The 22,020-nt window shown below is 49.1% G+C and overlaps 1 protein-coding gene and 1 non-coding gene across 3 annotated transcripts; both read left to right on the forward strand.

The window, feature by feature from the left end:
• Nucleotides 1–49: 49 nt before the first annotated feature.
• On the forward strand, nucleotides 50–20,703 carry SMG9 (SMG9 nonsense mediated mRNA decay factor). Of its 2 annotated transcripts, XM_045531531.1 has the most exons (14): nucleotides 50–390; nucleotides 2,863–3,018; nucleotides 5,504–5,578; nucleotides 5,670–5,934; nucleotides 6,028–6,125; nucleotides 7,702–7,814; nucleotides 11,590–11,701; nucleotides 14,017–14,112; nucleotides 14,557–14,642; nucleotides 17,358–17,464; nucleotides 18,135–18,242; nucleotides 18,400–18,528; nucleotides 18,858–19,002; nucleotides 20,191–20,703. In XM_045531531.1, the coding sequence occupies exons 2-14, from the start codon at nucleotides 2,869–2,871 to the stop codon at nucleotides 20,267–20,269; spliced, it is 1,563 nt and encodes a 520-aa protein (XP_045387487.1). In that variant the 5' UTR covers nucleotides 50–390; nucleotides 2,863–2,868; the 3' UTR covers nucleotides 20,270–20,703. The 2 variants fall into 2 exon arrangements, with proteins under 2 accessions (XP_045387487.1, XP_045387488.1); XM_045531532.1 differs by lacking the exon at nucleotides 5,504–5,578 and having other exon boundaries at nucleotides 77–390.
• LOC123624887 lies at nucleotides 13,484–13,545 on the forward strand. Its single transcript, XR_006730251.1, has one exon. It is a non-coding gene; the product is annotated as a U7 small nuclear RNA (small nuclear RNA).
• Nucleotides 20,704–22,020: the final 1,317 nt, after the last annotated feature.

A 22,020-nucleotide genomic window follows, 5' to 3' on the forward strand; every position in this document is an offset into this window, starting at 1 on the left:
TCCCACTTCCGCTCAGTAATCCGCATGCGTGCTGAAGCCAACCAAGTCCATCAACGCATGCTCAGCCCGGCGCTCACGTTCCGTTCTCGCGCGTTTAGCCCACAGCGCATGAGCAGGAACCGTAGCCCGCGGGACCTACTCTCCGCTTGGCCTCGCGTTACTTTCTTCTCTCTTCCTCCTTCAGTGCGGCTTTCGTTAGGGTCTGCATCCGGGACGCCGAGGCCGGTTTCGAAGTGGAGGGTGCCCGCTTTCTTTCCCTCACCCACGCTCTTAGCCCCTAGCCGCCATTTACAGGCGGGTCGGTTGCGGTAGAACCTCCCCGCCCCCACCCGACTCCCGTCACGGGAGAGCGCGCGTCGCGCCCCGGGAACCAATCAGCAGCCGCCTTAGGTAAGGGGCCCGCGAGTCCGCGCGAGGCTCGCGCACCTGCGGGGGGAGGGGCGCGCCGGCAGGTCCCGCCCCCTTGACCGTACAACTGCTGCTCCGACGTCCCGCGGGTGCGCGGATCTGAGTAGGGAGCTGGCAGGTGCTCGTTAAATACCGGGTTGGCGGGATTTGGGGCGGAGGACACAAGTAATGTGTAAATAGAAACGTCTAGTTTTGGGAGACCCTAATAGATCCTGCAAACTGCCCATAAAGTACTGAAGAGGTCCCCCAATATCGTGTGAAGAAGTACTTAATTTCTGGAAATACCCTCATAGAGGGCCCGTGAACAGATTCTTAAATATGAGGGCGGTCCTCCAAATAATGCGTAAATAGTAGCTTGAGTTGTGGGGTTCCCCGTGGGAGGCCTTGTGAACCAACGTCTAATTATGGGCAAGAGGCCCACATGTAGGAGCCTGTAAACATATGCTTACTAGGGAGTCTTAGAAAATGTAGAAATAGACTATTAAATTTGGGGGTGGGGGTGCCTCGTGAGGGTGGGCATAAATACGCAGGAATTGGGAGTCTCCCCCCCAAAATTTACAAGTAGGTTCTGGGAGATCCTCAAAGGAAGTGTGTAAAGAGATGCTTAAGTACTGAGGAAGCTCTCCAAAGAATGTGTAAATTAGACTCTTAATTTCTGGGAGGTCACCATTCCTGTAAATAGACACTTCAGTAGTTTTGGAGGAATCCCCAAAGGAGCCTGGAAATAGCATTGGAGGTCTCCAGAATAAGGCGCAAATGGACATTATTTGCAAGGGAAGGGGATCGTCATAGGTGTGCACACAGATTGGGGCGGAATCCCCTTTGAGGCATGAAAACAGACATTTAAGCACTGGGGAGATTTTCAGAATATTGTGTAAACAAACATTTAATTGCAAGGGCGGAAGGAGTCCCAAATTCTGGGAGAATCTCCATCGGAGAGTGTAAGCAATCATTTAAATGCTAAATGAATCATTTTCCGTAAGTGTCTGTAAACAGACCCTTGTCCTCTGTCTGGGAAGGCAGTCTTCAACCCAATTTGTGGCTGGGGAAGAGGTCATGTAGAGTAGTGAGAGAACTAGACAAGCTTCTGCCTGGCTAGCAAAATCACTCCTGCATCCTTTAAACAGATACTTGAGTTTTGGAGAGTCACAGGGACCTGTTTATGTCATTATGTACTTGGGTGGGGGTGGAGAGGATTCATAGAGTGATCTAACAGGCACTTGAGAGCTAAATGAGGGTCAGCATACTTTCTGTAAAGGGTCAGAGAGTAGTTATTTTAGGTTTTGCAGACCGTACTATCTGTCTCAACTACTCGACTCTGCCACTGCCATGGACAGTTTGTAAATTGATGGATTTGGCCCTGTTCCAATAAAACTTCATATTTACAAAAACAGAAGGCAGAGCAAATTTGGCCTACAGGCCACAGTTTATGAACCTGACCTCTGAGCTAGAGCAGATAGCCCCATAGAGTTTGGAAAATAGTTAAGTACTCAAAGACCACCTAGAATGGTGTGTAAACAACTGGGGAAACTCTCCCTAGGGACCTATAAACAAATACTTAAATGGTGGAGAGTGGGCTGTATAGGTAGCCATACATCATGTAACATTTCAAATCGATTAAGCACTGGTGTGACCTTGAAATGAAGTGAAATTCAGAGTGTGAGGGATGGCAGACCTCAGGAATGAGAAACAGACAAACTTTGAAAGGTAGTGAGATACCAGGTGAAAGTAGGCCCTCGATGCTGGAGCCCTAACCTCACATATTCCAGTAATAGGTAATCAAAAGAGTAGGTGTTGGACTGAGGACCGTGTTACTTATTTGTAAGGAAATTTGTACTTGCATTCTGAGAAGAAAAATATCCCCTTTTTATGTTAACCTGCCCCTTTAAGTTGTATTTATGTTGGAGCATTTCAATAGCTGGGATTAGTTTTAGCTACAAGTAAGAAGTAGAAGTGTATTTGTTTCTCACTGCCTCCAGAACTAGGCAATTCAAGGTTCATATGGGACCCCTCCAACCTTGTGTCTTGTTTCACTATGCCTTCCATTAAGTTGCTTTATAGCCCAAGATGGCTGCTTGAGCACCAACTTCCACACATTCCTTCCAGCCAGGGGGAGGAAGGGGCAAAAGGCATGTGCCAGCATCTGTGAAGGGAAGTTTCTGAAAGCGCCAAACCACACTTCTGGTGTCATAGCACTGGCCAGAAAGTACAGTCATGTGGCCACACCTCACTGCAAACAAGAGTGAGAACTGTGCTCTGGATAGCCATGTACCTAGAACAGAACTGAGGGTTTTACTTCTTTGGAAGAAGTCAAGAATGGGTATTGGGAGCCAGCTGGCAGTTGCTGCCACAGAGCTCTCTTTTGAAAGGAAAGTCCTTCATATAGTCAAGGGTAAGTCAAATAGCCTGGGAAGAGACTCTCTTCATCCTGAAATTCCCTCATTCCCTCTGTAGGTGACCATGTCTGAGTCTGGGCACAGTCAGCCTGGACTCTATGGAATAGAGCGGCGGCGACGATGGAAGGAGCCTGGCCCCGGTGGCCCCCAGAATCTCTCTGGGCCTGGTGGTCGGGAGAGGGATTACATTGCACCATGGGAAAGAGAGAGACGAGTGAGTATCTGGACCCAGGAGCAGCACTCACGTATCCATCTGTTACACCAATGTTTATTGAGCACCTGCCATGTGCCAGGGACTAATCCAGATGCTGGGGACATACCTATAAACAAAACTGACTGCCCTCATGGAGTAAGAAAGGGTGGAGAGTGAGAAAGGGACTGTTTTAGATGACATGGTCAGGGAAGACTGCTCTGAAGAGGTGACTTTTGAGCAGAGACCTGAAGGAGATAAGGAAACAAGGCATGCCAAATTCTGAGTTGAAGAGCATTCCGTACAGAAAGAACAGCAAGTGCAGGGGCCCTGAGATGGCCTGAATCTGGTGTGTGCAAGGAGTAGCCAGGAGCAGAGTATGGCCTCAGTGAATGAGGAAGGAGGGAGAGTGATAAGAGAAGAGGTCAGAGAGGTAACTGGGACCAGATCACGCAGGACCTAGGAGGCCTTCCAAAGAGCTTTGGATTTCACTGAGTAAAACTGGCATTGGAGGGTTTGAGCTGAGAGGCGCCGTAAACGCGCGTTAAGTAGTAACAGTGACTGTTACATACTGAGCAGCAGACAGTGTGCTGGTGCTGTGCACAGTGCTTTACATCCTTTGGGTTTTCCTACACCCTTACAGCTACCCCATGAAGTAGAACGTCTGATCTGATTTTCACCTCAGAGGTGAACTTGCCCAAAGTCACAGAATCAGTAAGCTTTGGGGCCAGGATTCAGATCCAGGTCCAACTTACTCTGAAGCAAAGCATCATTCTACCTGCTATAGCCCTTGTCTGGGAATCAGGAGGCCTCAATTTGTGCCCAGGTCCTGCCTCACTGTTCTGCTCTTGTGCTTAAGTGACTCACTGCCAGAACCTGCCCCAGGTTCTTTAGGGCCCTGCCCACCTCGGAGAAGTCTGGCAGGGTGAAGGTAGGTAACGGTTGGAACCAGTTTCTGAGCTATAAAACTGCACACATGAAGAATAATCTGCTCACGGTGAGCTGGGCTCTTGCTTGTTCCTTCTCTTGGGTCACAGCATAAATGAGAACAGGTACTCTCTCTTCCTTCCACATACATCTTTCTGAGGATGCTTACCATCTTTCTACACCTGCAGGTTTAATCCCTGAACAAGCACCTCCCAAATCTCATCTTTGTCTCTGACTTTGCTACTGGGCCTGGCAGCCTCCTGACTGACATGTGGGCTCCTTACATCTTCCATGTCCCCTGCTGATCTCCCACCATTTCTCCTCCCGTATCAATGACAGCCCACTGGGCCTCATCCTGGACACCTCACTCTCCCCTCCCCTCCTGCACTCGTCAGACACCAGTGCTATACATGCACTGAATATATGCCTCCTGAATATATGTCTCCATCATCTCCTCTCCACCCTCATAGCATCCATCCCAGGTACAAAATTAGCATCCCAAATCCCAAATCCAACATGATGCTCAAAGGAAATGCATATTGTAGCATTTCAGATTTTCTGATTTGGGATGCTCAGCTGGTAAGTATAATGCAAATATTGCAAAATCTGAAAAAATCCAAAATCCAAAACACTTCTGGTCCCGAGCATCTCAAATAAGGGATACTCAGCCTGTATCATCCGCTCCTTTCTGGCTTACTGGAAGCTCACACCCTCTCCTTGAAGAAACTTTTTTTCTTTTCAAAGCATTTTTGTATCATGTTCTTCACCGTGAGCCAGTGAAGTGATCAAGGTTTACTTAAGTGTCCTCAATATATTGGTGAAGAAACAGACCCAGTGAGGGGCCAAGACTCCCGAGGTTGCTCAAGGAACCAGAGAAGGAACAGGACTCAGACTCAGGTTTCTCCCCGCTCTTAAGCAGATTGGAGGTGAGTCAGGGAGTCTCGAAGAGGGCAAGGTGTGGGAATCAGTCTGTCATCTTGGCTAGGGCAGGAGCGGGGCTGATGGGGAGAGGTGATCAGGATAGCAGGTGCTATCAGCAGCTCTCAGATAGTGAGCACCTGCCATGTGTCAGGTGCCATGCTGGACAGTTTATGAGTTCTGTCTCCTTTCATCCTTATGATAATCCTGTGAGGAAGGAATTCCTATCCCCGCTTGCCAGGTGAGAGATAACTGAGGCATAAGTGAAGGTGGTTTCTTATTTGCACCCACCTTTGTACCCTGAGGCAGTACCAGGTTTGAACTCAGATATGTGTAGCTCCAGAGTCTGAGCTCCTTTCTACCTGGCTTATTATCTAGCAGAGGCAACTAAACATAACGGCTGAGGATATGGTTCTAGAGCCAGGCTGCCTGGGTTCAAGTCCTGGCTCCATTGCTTTCTTGGCTGTGTGACTTTGGGCAAGCTGCTTAACCTCTCTGGACCTCAGTTTCTTCATTTGTAAAGTGGGGTTAATAATAGCACCTATCTCATAGAGTTGGTAGGATCAAGGGAGTCCATTTAGAATAGTAGGTGACATAAAGGCTATCTAGAATGTCCCGGAGAGCCAGGGAGCCATTCCTGAGTAACTGCCCTCCCTCACCACAGGATGGCAGCGAAGAGACAAGCACGTCTGTCATGCAGAAAACCCCCATCATCCTCTCAAAACCTCCAGCAGAGCGGGTGAGCAGGGAAGAACCTCCAGAAGGAGGGAGGAGGGGAGTGATGAGGGAAGGGATCACCCCTATTGACTGAAACCTTCTTACCCCCATAGTCAAAGCAGCCACCACCTACAACGGCCCCTGCTGCTCCGCCTGCTCCAGCTCCTCTGGAGAAGCCCATCGTCCTCATGAAGCCGCGGGAGGAGGGGAAGGGGCCTGTGGCCGGTACAGGTGCCTCTACCCCTGAGGGCACCGCCCCGCCACCTCCTGCAGCCCCTGCACCACCCAAGGGGGAGAAGGAGGGTCAGAGACCCACACAGCCTGTGTACCAGATCCAGAACCGGGGCATGGGCACCGCCGCACCAGCAGCCATGGATCGTGAGTTGGGGCTGAGCAGATTGGGTTGGGAACTAGCAGCCCCTCACACACAGACCTTGGCTGCATCCTCTGTCTCCTTTCTCCTGTCTCCAGCTGTTGTGGGCCAGGCCAAACTGCTGCCCCCAGAGCGCATGAAGCACAGCATCAAGTTGGTGGATGACCAGATGAATTGGTGTGACAGTGCCATTGAGGTACTAAGGGGCCCCTCCTGCCTGAGCTTCCCCAGGTCCCAGGTCCCATATCCTCTGTCTCTCCACTCCTACCTTCAGCTCTTGGTAGACAGCACCACAGTTGACAGCTTTCAGGCAAGTGCAGCTATGAGAATCAGAAAGTTCTTACCTAACCAGAGCTGAATTTCAACTAGCCGTCTCCTGAACCCTGCTGCCGTACCTTTCCTGTTTGAAATTCCTGCTGTCCCAGTGTTAACTGTTCTGAATGTCACTCCCCAGATACCACCCTGCTCCATTCCAGCACCCCCTGCTCTAGTTCAGACCTCACATTCCTGCATCATCAGTCTTACCTCTAGTCTCTCAGTCCTCATACCGCCTCTCCTGCTGCTTTCTTCTCCAGACTTGTCACATCATACCCCTGCTCAGATTCTCCCAGAGGTGTCCCCTCCCCTTCCCCAGCAGCCTTATTAGGACAACCTCAGGCTCATTTATTTCCTGGCCATGTTCACTCTCACATGGCTGTCAGCTGGGGAGTTAAAAAAAAAAAAGCCAGTGTCCAGACCCTACCTTTCAGTACTGTCAAGTAGAACTTTCTGCAATGATGAAAATGCCCTGTATTTGCACTATCTAGATGGTAGCCACTATACCCATATGTGGCTTTTGAGCTCTTGAAATGTAGCTAGTACAACTGAAGAACAGAATTCTTTTTTTATTTTTATTTTTATTTTTTATTTCAGCATATTATGGGGGTACAAAAGTTTAGGTTACGTATATTGCCCTTGCCCACCAAGAACAGAATTTTTAATATTAATTTAAATAGCCACATATGATCAGCGCCTGCCTGTGAACAGGGCAGACCTACATAGTCTGATGTGTTAAAGCACATTAAATCCTGGTGTGTCCCAGGATTCGCTTTTTTTTTTTTAAATTCTCCAGGTGGTTCTAAGGAGCCACAGCCACAGTAGTTTGGGACGCAGTTGTTTTCCTTGAAGAGAGTCTCTTACACCCCCTGGTGGTGAAAGTCAGCAGAGCTGGTGACTCAGAGATGGTCTCAGATTTCACAGACAGCATTAACAAATGTTAAAAACAAAACACAGGCAAGAGAGCCTGGATAGTCTGATCTCCCCTTTCTGCACACCACTCCTTTTCTTGTGCTTCCCCATGTTTTCCCAACCAGCCTGAAGTAGGAAGCCTCCCGAGAGTCCACTAGAGAAGCTCTTACTTACTGGGTCCTGTTTTCTCTAACCTGCTCTTCTGTTCTGTGCCTCTTATCTGCTCTTCCCCAAGATCACATTTTCCTTTTTCCCACTGTGTTCCAGCCACACTGACTTCCTTTTAGCTTGTTGAGTATGCCAGGCTTTTTTCTACTTCAGAGTTCTTATAGATACTGTTTTTTGTGCCCAGAACATTCCACATAACCCTACCATGACAGAACAGAGGCCCTATGCCCAATTTAGGGGATTGCGACCATAGAAGTTTTTATTCATATCTGATAAGGCAGATGGGCGAGTCACAGAGGTGTCTGGGGTCCCCCATCTCACTCCAGCCCCAGCAACTGACAGATTTGTGAGGGTAATATTCCTCTGTCTTCCCACAGTACCTGTTGGATCAAACTGATGTGTTGGTGGTTGGTGTCCTGGGCCTCCAGGGGACAGGCAAGTCCATGGTCATGTCATTGTTGTCAGCCAACACTCCAGAGGAGGACCAGAGGTGAGGGGGGTATCCCACAAAGGTTATGTGGAGGCTAAGAGAGAGGTGGGCACCCACCATGGGCAGGAGCAAAGTGGGTCTGGGGGTTACAAATGGTGTTACCAAAGGACTTTGGGAAGCTGCTTTTCTTCTTTAGGTCTCAGTGTCTTCATGAAATGAAGATGATTATGGGCTGGACAAAACCCATGTAGTTTCAATGCAACCAATCCTATTCCTCCTTCCCTTCCTGCCTTGCCCCAGGAAATGGTACAGGCCTCAGCCAGGAGGTGGGATGGTACAGTCATTAAGGCTTTGAATTTAGGGCTATCTCAGGCTCAGCCCTGCTACTTATCAGTTGGTTGACCTTGGGCAGATCACTTCACTGCCCAATGTCCCACATCCATGTGGATTTTTGGAGGATAAAGTAAGATCAGGAAGGTGAAAGTTAACGAGCACCTGACAAAGCAAATACAGGATGGTGGCTGATACAATCAGGGAAATAGAGTGGGGAAAAGAGATCTGGATACAGGGAGTGGGTTCGATACCAGCCTTAGCCCTGCTGTGTCACCTTGGGAAATGGCTCTACCTCTCTGGGCTGGGGAGGACCAAGCATGAGGATTCGCTGGTCAGAACAACATTCTTGAGTAAAGATGGAATATGATTAAGAAAATAAAGAGAAACTGTGCGTGGTGACTCAACACCTGTAGTCCTAGCACTCTGGGAGGCCAAGGTGGAAGGATTGCTTGAGCTCAGGAGTTCGAGACCAGCCTGAAAAAGAGTGAGACTCTGTCTCTACTAAAAAAAAACAAAAAAAAAAAAAATAGAAAAATTAGCTGGGCATCATGGCACACACCTGTAGTCCCAGCTGCTTGGGAGGCTGAGGCAGGAGTATGGCTGGAGGCCAGGATTTTGAGGTTGCAGTGAGCTCTGATGATGCCACTGCACTCTACTCAGGGTAATTGAGCGAGATTCCGGGGAAAATAAAAGGGGTAAAGTCACAGGAGCAGATTTGGGGGAGGGGAGAGCTTAAGAAATAGGGCCTGAAATGGGGCATTTTCGAGAAGGAAAAGGAGAAAGGCAGGGATTAGGGAGTAGGGGAGATATACAGTCTAATTAAGGAAGAATCAGAATGGGGAATGAGAAGGGCTGGTAGCCACTTCAGGTGGTAAGAAACAGACTTAAGTTATCTTTAAAAAATAGGGGTTTATGGCTAGGTGCGGTGGCTCATGCCTGTAATCCCAGCACTTTGGAATGCTGAGGTGGGAGGGTTGCTTGAGGCCAGGAGTTTGAGGCTGCAGTGAGCTATGATCACACCACTGCACTCTAGCCTGAGTGACAGAGCAAGACCCTGTCTCTAAAAACAGGAGGAGGGGAGGAAGGGCAGGTGATATTACACTGGACTCCACATACAGGCATCAGGAAGTTCATAAACCCCCCTAACAGTGTATGCAGAATTTTACATACATCTGCAATTGGACTTCTAGCGAAAAGGTCCATTCTTTTCACCAGATCTCAGAGGGAGTTGATGGAGACCCAGAAAAGGTTAAAAAACAAAACAAACAAACAAACAAAAAAACCCACTGTCCTGAAAATCTACATTCACTAGAACCAGAGCTGTGAGGATCCTCTGCCTCTCTCCCAGGGCAGCTCCATCCCCCCTCTTCTCTGCTCACTCATGACTTCAGCTCATCTTGGTTCCACTTTGGAAGAGCTCTAGCTCTCTCTCATTCTTTCCATTTCAGCTTTCACCCCCAACTGGCAAAATTTCCCCATGGCTCTGGATTCCTGGACTAGAGAGACTCCTATTGGCTCAGCTTGTCTTTTTGTCCACTGACTTTGGTACCGGCTTTTTTCATCAGGTCTCATGGGTGTTACCTCCTGATTCTGTTTATAATTCATCTGTTTGTCCCCTCCTTCATTCCCCACTTCCTTGGTCCAGGCCATTAATACCTCCCCTGGAAGATGCCAAGAGCCTCCTATCTGGTCTCCCAGCTTCAGTTCAATTCAACAAATACTGTATTTAACGCTTACTGTGTGCCAGGCACTGTTCTAGATGCTGAGGATACAATGGTATATATAACAAAAAATCTGCCCTCATGAGGTTTATATTTTAATGGAGAAGATAGGAAAGAAAATAAATATGTTATTTGGCATGTTAGAGGATGATAACAAAACCAGGTAAGAGGTTATAGGGAGGGGTGGTGGGCTAGATTATAATTTTAAATAGGGTGCTGGGGAAAGGCCTCACTAAGGGGAACATTTGGGAAAAACATCCTTGGAGGAGGTAGCACATTCCAATGAGCAGGAATGGCAAAGCCTCTGAGGTGGGAACTTGCCCAGTGTGTGCAGAATAGCATGAGGCTGGGGAGCTGGTGCAGAGTGAGTGAGCAAGAAGGGAAGTTGTAGGAGAAGAGGTCAGAGAGGGAAAGGGAGACCCCACGGCACTGGGTCTCGTAAGCCCATCTCCACTCTTTCCACCTTACAGTCCTCGCCACACAGCAGCAAGTGGGAACTTTCAAACCAAAATCCAATCCTGTCACTCCTCTACTCACATCTCTTCGGGGGCTTCTCCAAGTTTACAGGCCAAAGCCCCAGCTCCTTACCATGCCCCACAAGGGCCTGTGTAGCCTCTGCTTGCTCCCTACCTCCCCTGGCCCCCGTCTTTCTGCTCTTACCATACTGGTCCTTGGTTCTTTGTACAAGCCACCTGTCTTCTGCCTGGTGTAGCCATTCTCCGCGTTCATCCCCCTCCTCGATCATACCCCACCCCCACCCCCGCCTGATTGACTCCTCTGTCTCTCTCACCCTTAGCGTCTTCATTTCCCTCTTCAGGGCCACCCTTCCCTGCTCCACCCAGTAAGTTATCTGCACTTGGAACATTGCATGCCTCTGCCTTCTAACACCCACAGTTACTGGTTTCTGTTGATTTGTAAGGTAGACCAGAAGTTCCATGGAAGCGGAGACTTTTTCTTATTCACTGCTATATCCTGCTATCTGGCAGATAGGAGTTTTTCAGTATAATGTTTGTTAAGTGGGAGGATGCCTGATCTGTGTCAGACAACATATTAAGCATCTCTGGGAAATAGACATTTCCCTTTGAGAGGTAGGTAACTATTCTGATTTTACAGACTGAAAAAGATAAAATCACTTTGTCCAAGTCACAGAGTCACTAAGTTAAAGATAGTGGTTTAGGGCAAGGCCCGCCTCTGCTTGCTTTGCCCTCGTATCCCTAGCACCCAGCACGGGTAGAAACAAGGAAGACATGCCTTACGGGAAAAACTGGGAACCAAGACACCAAACTACCTCTCTCCTATATTTCCAGTGCCTGGCATCTCGCAAGTGCATTGATAATTAGTATCTAACAATTATATATCACTATATATCAGGCACTATTGTAAGGGCTTTACGTATATTAACCTCACAGTAATCTTAAGAGATTTGATTTCCTCATTTTACAGATAAGAAAACTGAGGAGAAGGAGGTTAAGGAATTTGCCTAAATCCACGTGGCCAGGAAGAGGCAGAGCTGGGGTATGAATCCCAGCAATCTAGCAGAGTTTCTGCTCTTATTCCTCAGTCTTCTGGCTTCATTAATTGAGCTAATTAATCTACTTATGGGTAGGAGTAAAGTCATCTGATAGAAAACCCATCCCTGCCCCAGACATGGACCACAGATGGAAGGCTTAGTGAGCAGGCAAGGAACCACGTTTCACGTGCTCAGTTCTGAGTCTTTCTTTGGGGCTGTCAAAGGTTGAGAACTAGAAATCTCATGCACCCCCACGTGCTCCTCTCCACAGGGCATATGTTTTCCGGGCACAGAGTGCTGAAATGAAGGAACGAGGAGGCAACCAGACCAGTGGCATTGACTTCTTTATTACCCAAGAGCGGATTGTTTTCCTGGACACACAGGTGCCAGCCCCCCACTTGCCCCACCCTGCCACATGCTGCATTCAGCCCCGTCCTGGGATATTTTTAAGTCAGAACCCTGCATGGATTCCATGTGCGGCCAGTGACACCATGGGTCCCCTTGAGCAAGCTGTATCTTTTCTTGGCCTTTAGTCTCTTCTTGTCACATTTTGCCCCCATCCCATTCACCTTCTGCAAAATAGCCTTGGTAGTGCTTAAAAGTGTGGGCCCTGGAGTCTGTTCAGAGCCTGCCTTTTAATTTTTATCAGCTGAGTAACTGTAAGTAAGTTTTTAACACCCTTAACTTCAGTTTTTCCTGTGTAAATAGGTATGATAATTGTACTCAGCCTCTCAGGAGTTTCACAGATTCAGTAGAACCTTCCAAACAAAGTACTTGGCTGGGACCTGGCACAAGGTTATTGCTGAGGCTTGTCACTGTCATTAGAACTGACCTGTCATATGTTTGCCTGGCAGTTTTCCTCAGCTTCTCTCTTGCTCTCAGGCTAAGTCCAGATTCCGCAGCCTGGTGTTTCAAGTTGTGTAGCTTGACTCCTTCAGACCGTCTGTCCTCACCCTCTGGAGCAGCCACCAGCGCTACCGCCACACACACACCCCACAAGTCCTCGCTGTGGTCTCTCTCCTCTCTGGGTTTTCTACATCCTGTTCTCTTTACCCAAAAACACCAACGAACTGTGCAGCTGTGGTCAAGTTATTTAACATTTTGGTTCCTCATTTTTTTTTTATTGAAACAGAGTCTCACTCTGTTGCCCAGGCTAGAGAGCCGTGGCATCAGCCAAGCTCACAGCAAACTCCTGGGCTCAAGCAATCCTCCTGCCTCAGCCTCCCAAGTACCTGGGACTACAGGCATGCGCCACCATGCCCGGCTCATTTTTCTATATATATTTTTAGCTGTCCATATAATTTTTTTCTATTTTTAGTAGAGATGGGGTCTCGCTTTTGTTCAGGCTGGTCTCGAACTCCTGAGCTCAAACAATCCACCCCCCTCGGCCTCCCAGAGTGCTAGAATTACAGGTGTGAGCCACCACGCCCAGCCCCTCAGATTTTTTAAGTGGAGAAAACCATATTGCGTACATCACAGGGTTTTTGTGAGGTTTTAATGAATTAATACAAGTCAAGTCCTAATGACAGCACCCAACACAAATTAGGTGCTAAATGCTCTTAGCTATTCATATTGTTTATCAGTACCATAGTCTCTCCCCTTGCCTTTTTGCATGGCTAATGCCTCCTGCTTCCTGAAGATTCCTCTGGGGAGTCTTCTGAACTGTTGCCCACGCGCACCTCCCTTCGTGGCACGTGATTTGCCACAGTCTCATTGCCACAGTGTATACTTCTACTCTCCACCTGCCTGGAGCTCTGCAGGGCAGGGGCCTGCCTCTGCGGATCAGAGATATGGCACAGGGCCCGGCCCACAGTTGGTGGAATAGAGTTCTGGTCACTGTGGCATAGATGGCACACAGAGTAGAAAACCTACAAATGTGACATGAGGCCTGTGTGCCAGGCCCTGTGCAGGGACCAGGACCTAGAGACAAATCAAACCAGCTGTGAGCTGGATCAGAGACCCGTGAGGGAGAGGACAGAAGTTAACAAAACCAGACAGAACAGAGCACTGCTCAAATGTTGAGAGTTTTAGAAAATGAGCAGTTGTGAAAGCCCCTTTCTAAAAGAATTTCACACACTGTGGTAAGAAGTCAATAGACTATCAAGTTAATTTAGCTCTTGTAGTTTTTCAATTGACAGTTTCTTTAAAAAAAAAAAAGTTTGGTGTAGTGTTACAGCTTTTATAGAATTTGTCTAGCAGGTTTTCCAGTCCTCACTGGAAGACCACCCCCACCCCATGAAAATTAAAAAAAAAAAAAAGTGAGTTCACTACCTATTCTTTTATATGCACCGATGCAATTTTTAAATCCTCACCAATTTTCACACTAATCGTTATTTGACCCAAGTAATTATTATAGCAAAGTTTTGAAAGCATGTGAAACAACTAATAACAAAAACAGTCCTAGGGTGACATAACTCCTTCAAGTAAATGTTAAATTTATTAGCACTAAGAAATTTCTTCTCTTTGGGCATGAGGCACTTGAGAGCAGCAATGATTTGTAAAAGAGCTGGGGAAGTGTATCTGCTATAAAATTCATTTTTTAGCTTCCTCTTGCTGACTAACTGCTTATTAGAAATTGCCTGCTTTTGTTTCTGACCCGTTTTGTCCTGAGATAGGCAACAATTTGCCTTCAGCATGTGGAAGTTGGGTAGCTGTGACCAGCCCCTTCCCTGACACTCTCTTCTCTTCCTTGCTCCAGCCCATCCTGAGCCCCTCCATCTTGGACCATCTCATCAACAATGACCGCAAACTGCCTCCGGAGTACAACCTTCCACACACTTACGTTGAGATGCAGGTGAGGGAGCCGAGCCAGGCCCGGGGGTGAGGTTTTACACCCCCAAGCCCAACCTCCCAAGATCTGTGATGGAGAGCTGGGTATGAGTCGTTGACTTAGTTTCTGCTTCATAAGAGCCCTGGGTGCCCCAAGGGTTGCAGGAAGAGGGCAGCATTGAGAGTCAGAACTGGCTCAGCTCCTGGCTCTGGTCCTCAAGCAAGTTATTTTCTGCCCACTCCCCCTTTAAGCCTCAGCATCCACCTGTGTAAAATGGGGGTGATAATTCCTATCTTTCTTGATTTAGGGATGGCCTGTAAGGGAAGTACCAGCACAGTGCTGGGCACACAGTTGCTGCTTAAAGGGTCTGAGGCCCTTGCCCTATGACCCCTGAGCTGAGTCCTAGGATCAGTGACCCCAGTCTGGGCAAAAGGGACCCTCAACTCTGTTGTTCCTTCCTACCCACAGTCTCTCCAGATTGCTGCCTTCCTCTTCACAGTCTGCCACGTGGTGATTGTCGTCCAGGACTGGTTCACAGACCTGAGTCTGTATAGGTGAGGAACTGGGGGAACGGGAGAAGTGAGGCAGGAGACAGGCACAGGGACTGAGCCATTGGCCCAAGGTCTCACAGGTTTTATATAGCAGCCAGAAGGACCCTTTTAAAATGTAAGTTGTGGCCGGGCGCAGTGGCTCAGGCCTGTAATCCTAGCAATCTGGGAGGCCAAAGCCAGTGGATTGCTTGAGGTTAGGAGTTTAAGCAGCCTGAGCAAGAGTGAGACCCTGTCTCTACTAAAAATAGAAAAATTAGCCAGGTGTCATGGTGTGCGCCTATAGTCCCAGCTACTCGGGAGGCTGAGGCAAGAGGATTGCTTGAGCCCAGGAGTTTAAGATTGCAGTAAGTGATGATCACACCACTGCGCTCTACCCAGGGCGACAGGGCAAGACTGTCTCAAAAAGATAATAAAATAAAATGTAAGTTGGAGCAGTCAACCCCACCTAAACCCCGCTCACAGTGCGCACGCGGGCACGCATACACGCACAGACACAGCCCTCCACTGACTTTACGTATTTATTGGAATAAAATCCAGAGTCTCGCCCTGCATGGCTTACAAGGTCCTACACCCTCTGGTCACCTTGCTGACCATTCCCACTGCTTTGCCTCACTCCCTTCATTAAAGCCGTAGTGGCGTTTCCTCTTGCACCTCAGGACCTCTGTGCTCATCTCTCAGCTGGAAACACGCTTCTGTAGATCTTCTCAGACTCCTTCCCTCATACCATTCAGGCCAACCTCAGGCCTTCCCTGACCGTCTAACGTAGCATCCGTTACTCTCCCCCTTCTTCTTCCCCACTATGTTTTCCTTCATTGCACTTGCCTTTCCCTGTCAGGCTGTTATAGCTCTCCTTATGATCCCTCTCCCCCATTAGAATGTAAGCCCCAGGAGGGCAGGGTCCCTAGCGCCTCACACAGTACCTGGCACAAGGTAGATATTTGGTACAAATTTGTTGAATAAATAGCATGAGGAGCTGGCTTGTCTGGTCCTTGGAGTTCTGTTGTCCATCTCTTCCAGGCAAGCCTGCCGTACTGTTGGTACCCTGGCAGGCAGGAAAAGAAAGGGAATCAGGACCTGGCAAGAGTCCTGCCTGAAGCAGCTGTAGGTCCCAGAAATGCCCCCAAACAAGACTGGCCCAGGGCCCAGGGAGAAGGAAGGGACGAGTGCTCACAGGGAGGGGAGAACTGGGATTAGGAGGCAGATGGCTTCAGAGTAGGCAGCCCTGCATTTGAATCCCGTCTCATATGGGTATGTGTTTTCTCTCCTCAGTTCCTCAGCAGCAGAACTATTTTGCACAGATTACAAGAGTTAAAGAATTCAAAGCATTCAGCATAGTACCTGGTACATAGTAAGCAGTTGGCAAATGAGAGCTCACTATTTGTTAGTAACCCTGGGGGTGGGGGGGAGCTGTGGACCTGGCCAACAGCAAAAAAGACTTGCTGGGGAGCTGGTCGTTCCGACCAGATCTAAGAGACTTAATTCTGAAGCACCCCTTCCCCTCCTACCATCATCCACTGGGATTCATTGACATCTAGGCATGCCAGGCACTGTTCTGGGCACTAGTGATACGGATGTGAACAAAACATAAGTCAGATTGCCCTGTGGAGTTTAGGTTCTGGTAGAGGCATTGCTCGGGCTGGCACATGGCAGAGACCTGTTTTTAAGCCATTGTGTGTAGGTGAGCTCCTCTGTGTAGGTGAACTCCTCAGTGTAGGTGAGCCCCTTGAAATTGTGGACAGTGTTCTGTGTGAGAATGTCTACCTATTTTATCAAACTCCATTATCCCTTAGCTTAGATTACAGATTTATTTCATTTACTTTTACGTATTTGAAAAATTATTTTTAAATAGCATAAGCTAAAAACTTACATTCACACAAAAACCTGCACACAGATGTTTGTAGCAGCTTTATTTGTAATTGCCAAAACTTAGAAGGAACCAAGATATTTTTCAGTAGGTTGAATGGATGAAGAAACTGGTACATCCAGACAATGGAACATTATTCAGTGCTAAATGCAAATGAGCTATCAAGCCATGAAAAGACATAGAGGAACCTTAATTACATATAATTAAGTGAAAGAAGCCAATCTGAAAAGGCTACAGACTATATGATTCCAACTATATGACATTCTGGAAAAGACAGAACTGTGGAGACAGTAAAAGATCAGTGGCTGCCAGAGGCTGGAGGGAGGGAGGGAGGAATGGGCAGAGCACAGAGGATTTTTAGGGTGGTGAAACTGCTTTGTATGGAACTATGATAGTGGATACTTGTCATACATTTGTCCACACCCATGGAATGTACAGGACCGAGAGTGAACCCTAGTGTAAGCTGGTGTGTCAGTGTAGGTCATCGGCTATAACAAATATACCACTCAGGTGGGGCATGTTGACAGTGGGGGAAGCTGTGCATGTGGCCGGGGGAGGGGTTGTTTAGAAACTGTGCTCTATGCTCAATTTTGTTGTAAATCTAAAACTCTAAAAAAAGTCTATTTTTTTAAAAGAAGATAAGCATAAATAGTACTGTTGACATAAGTCCGTGGCTTGGTGTTTGAGAGGGTTGTCTCTGAAGTCTCTCAAATTGTGTGAGAACGTGGCCTGTGTGTGGCATTTTTCTGACCATGGCTATAGCTTTCATTGGAATCTCAAAGGGCGTCCCCTCCCCCACTGTGGGATGTGGGCTACAAGTGCAAAAGCCACAGCCTCTCACCCTAAACCCCAAGGTTCCTCCAGACAGCAGAGATGGTGAAGCCTTCCACCCCGTCCCCTAGCCACGAGTCCAGCAGCTCATCAGGCTCCGATGAAGGCACGGAGTACTACCCCCACCTGGGTGAGCGGCTTTCTGGGGGCTGGAGGGGTAGACGGGGAAGAATGAGAGGGTGAAAGCCAGGAGCACTCTGGGGAAGTGGGGAGAGAGAAGGGGGAAGTGGGGAATCTGGGAGGAGCATTTCTGAAGAGTTGTGAGAATAGTCAAAAAGGATTAGTTGCTATTTCCTCCCAGGTTCCCACTGCCTCAGTCTAACCCTGGCCACTGAAGGCATGACTCCCTGAGTCTGGTCTGACTCCGTGATGGAATGGGACAGGCCCCAGGTCTGACTGTTTCTGGGTCCCTGGCATCTCCCACCACAGGGCTGAGGAAATGAGTGTTGGGTGAATCCTGAGTGGCCCCCGTCCACATGTTCTCCCTCCTCCAGCCTTTGCGCATGCCGTTCCTTTGCCTGCTCTGTGCTTTCTCTGTTCTACTTCTCTTCTGCAAAGATCTAGTTCATTTGTTATCCCTCACATCAGACTGGGAGCTCCTTGAGGGCAGAAACTAGATCTGCCTCACCCCTGGGTCCCCTGCATTGCCCTGCACAGAACCTGTTGCTAAAGTGAAGTTACATAAATATTTACACAGTGATCTGAACTCAGGGGTAAGAATAGATCTTTGGGGTGAGAAAGGGGAATTCATGAGGTCGAGTGCCATCTGCCTCACAGGGCCTGTCTCCTCGCACCCTCAGTCTTCCTACAGAACAAAGCTCGCCGAGAGGACTTCTGTCCTCGGAAGCTGCGGCAGATGCACCTGATGATCGACCAGCTCATGGCCCACTCCCACTTGCGTTACAAGGGTGAGGATTTCCAGATCACCCCCGAGCTAGACAGCGGCTTCCTCACTCCTGATCCAGTCCCATGGCAGAAGCCCCCAGAGTAGTCTCCTGACCCTGCCTCGACTATCAACTACCCCCATCCCTCCAAACCTACAAACTAAAGCATTTTTGTCTCCAGGTACACTGTCCATGTTACAGTGCAATGTCTTCCCGGGGCTCCCGCCTGACTTCCTAGACTCTGAGGTCAACTTGTTCCTGGTGCCCTTCATGGACAGTGAAGCAGAGAGTGAAAACCCACCAAGAGCAGGTACAGTGAGGCCACACAGGAGTCTGGTTCATGGGGAGACAGGTCCTGGCCTGGTCAGGGGGAGACGCAGGCCATGCTGGTCTAGGAGGTGACGTGGGCTGCCCTAGTTTGAGAATGGTGTGAACCCACCTGGTCTGAAGGAAGACTCTGGCCTGTCCCCAAGGGGCTTGGATCCTTCCTTAGGAACAAGTTTCAGAGTAACAAAAGTACAGGAAGAACTGGGCCAGGGCTGAGTGAGGTGCTTCTTGAAACCCAGGATGCTGTTAACTGGGAGGGAGACCCTCTCCTGGCAGTCTGTCCCCGTTATCCTCCCTGCCTCAACTTTCTAGGACCTGGTTCCAGCCCACTCTTCTCCCTGCTGCCCGGGTATCGTGGCCACCCCAGTTTCCAGTCTTTGGTGAGCAAGCTCCGGAGTCAAGTGATGTCCATGGCCCGGCCACAGCTGTCACATACAATCCTCACTGAGAAGAACTGGTAAGAACTCTTTACAGAAGGAGTCAATCTGAGGTCCCCTGACCAGTGCAGACAGAAGAGAGCTTTCAGAGATCTATGTGACGTCATTGAGCCCCTCCTCTCCAGACCTCAGGCTCCCTTTCCCAGAACAGTGATGATTGCCACCATCTTGTAAGCACCTCGCCCAGACTAAGCAATGTGCTGTTTTCATGGGACTTTGAATCCTCCTGATTAGCCAGCGGGGTAGAGGTCTTGTCACAGATTTTACTGGTGGGTAAATTTAGGCTCAGAGAAAGGTGTCACATAGCAAGGTCACACACCTGTGGTTAGGTGCCATTTGATTGCTGAGAGTAGGACCAGTGTGCCCAGTTAAGCTTGAAGATTTATTCCAAGGACCTGGTCACAGAAATCATAGCCTTATAGGAGACAGGAAGCAGAAAGCCATCAGGAGCCGCAGAAACTGCACTCTCCAGCGCCCCCTGGGTAGCACGGTATCAGTGTCCCTGCTCATTTTCCTCCTCTGCCTGCTGGCTTTCTCCCCCTGCATTCACATGGCTTTGCACCGCCTCCCCAGCCCCCATGTGACTCCCGTGTCCAGAACCCGCAGCAGATGGGTCCATATCTGCCTCATCTTGTATCAAAAAGAAGCACATTTGAAAGAGAAATAGCTGTCCAGGGTCTGTTTGCAGTCAGCTGTGGCCAGAAGGGTGCAAACACAGCAGCAGGAAGCCACTCAGGGCACCTGTGCGGAGGTGGCATTCAGTCCCAGCAGTACTCCTTTCGTTGGTGTAAACTAGGGCCCAGTGGGAAGGGGAAGAATTGGGAGGTAGAAGGTTGTGCAGCTGCTGTTAGATGTTTCCCATTGTCACAAGACTCTGGAGGGAGGTGGAGATAGAACCCTTACCCACAAAGGCCAGCACTGAGTGCAGTGGGAGAAGTTCAGACTGCAAGGTGGGGATTTGAGGTCTTAGTCCAAGCCCAGGCACTTTCAGCTTCACTTAACCTGGGTAAGCTACAAGAAGCAGGGCCACCTCCCATCAGTGTTGGTGACTTCCCTGCATCCCAGTCAAGGAGAATGGGTTCCAAGAGGCTCAGAGTCACAGCTCAGGTCATATCCATGGGCCTCGGTTTTCCTACGTGTGCAGGACTGGTGCAAGGCTGAGTGCAGCCCCAGCCAGGGCATCCCTGACTGTTGACCTCCTCTCATAGGTTCCACTATGCTGCCCGGATCTGGGACGGGGTAAAAAAGTCCTCTGCCCTGGCAGAGTACAGCCGCCTGCTGGCCTGAGGCTGAAGGGAGGAATGTCATGCAGGGAACTTCCTGAGTCTCCAGTGGACGGCGAGGGAGCACACATGTCCTTCCCCCGGTTGGGTGGAGAGTGGCAGCAGGCCTCATGGATGAGGGATCGTGACCCTGCCCAGAGACAGGAGGTGTCCAGGGCCAGGTCCCAACCCTCAATTGGGGGCTGTTCAGGGGGTGACTTTAAGAGATCCTATCCCCAACCTGAGACAGGACAGCCCATCCAAAGTCCCCCACAGGGGCAGGCAGTGGGAGGAGTCTGAGTAGTCACCAGGAATCCCAAAATCCATCTTGATCTTCAGGGACAGAAGAAACAGGTCCCTTTTCCCTGGCTCTAAGCCCTTCCCTATAAGGTGAGGCGGAGTCTGGAGAGCTCTTTATTGGAGCAGATCTGGTGGTTCAAATAAAAACAGTCATACAAACCTGTTCTCATATTCCTTATTCCCCTCTACCCAGTGTGCTGTCCTGGGAAGCAGGGCAAATCTGAGATCCTGCCCTTGTGGACGGATTATCCCTTGGCTACCCACTGGAGCTTGAATGAATGTCCCTCAGGGACACATTCACAGTGGGTCAGAGAGTTGTCAGGAGCAAGTGGAGACCAGTCTCTGCTAAGGAGGGAAGCTCCTAGAAAGGGTTATTCTGTTTCCTGGGGTGGCATCAAGCCTCCCTTCTGTGTGTGTCTTGGATAGGAAAATACACTGTTCGGCTAAATACAGTGACTACCCTCATGTCTTCTGCTCCCAGTTGAAGACAGTTACCTGCCTTTGGGTTAAATGACTAGTTAGATAAAATGCCTGCTTTTGGTTGAAAGAACAGAACTTGTCCTTAAATATAGTACTTAGTTCAAATACCACACCTTACCCTTATTGACAGTGCATACTGTTGGTTAGACATGGTGGCTTCCTTCCCTTATAAACCTCATCTACTCTGGCTTAAAAACAGCAGTTCCTACCTTTAATTTAAATCTAGAATGTATGGTAGCCTCAGTTAAATATGCTATACGGTTTGATAAAGTACTAACCCGTATCTGCTCAGTTAAATACAGTACATACTCAGTTCAGTGTTTCCCAAAGTATGTCTCCAAATCGGCCTTGCCACCCCTAATTAGTCCTCACGAGCAAATCATGCCAATCCACCGTTCAGTAAAGCAGTTCTGGTCCAGCCAGCTGAGTCTCTTGTCTACCCGCTAGCACCGCCCCCACCCCATGGCACTTCTTCATCTCCTTGTCCCTCCTGCTTTGGGCATACTCATGCCACGCTGGTGTTCCACAGGATGGGTACCCAGGGCCTTTCGAGAGAAAAGCATGACTGAAGGGGGTGGAGTGCAGTGAAGAAAGCACTCAGCAGGCCAAAGGTTAGCCCAGAAGTGAGGTGTCTGTACAAGTCTCTCTAGAGGGGCCGAGGTCTGAGCGGTATGACACCCAGGGCAGGCTCTGGCACTGCCACCTCCTGACTGACCTTAGGCAGGAGCCTCCTCTCTGGCCAATATGTCAGTGTTAAGGCAATCGTCAAGGCCTGTTGGAGCTGTGACATTTACTGCCCTGTCACAGAAAAGCTTCTAAATCCCTTGCCCCACTGTTCAGTCTGTGTAGAAACCCTCCTAACTGCCCTCCAGCTAGGTAACTGAGCTCTTCCCTGCCTTGTCAAAACATGTTGATGTCCCATCCCCACCCCTGCTTCCCAGGGGGTCTGTCTGCTGGTTGACTTGGGGTTGCCAGAGCGGGGAAGGTGGGGACAAA

This window comes from Lemur catta, chromosome 19, assembly GCF_020740605.2.
Source record: "Lemur catta isolate mLemCat1 chromosome 19, mLemCat1.pri, whole genome shotgun sequence".
Taxonomy (NCBI): Eukaryota; Metazoa; Chordata; class Mammalia; order Primates; family Lemuridae; genus Lemur; species Lemur catta.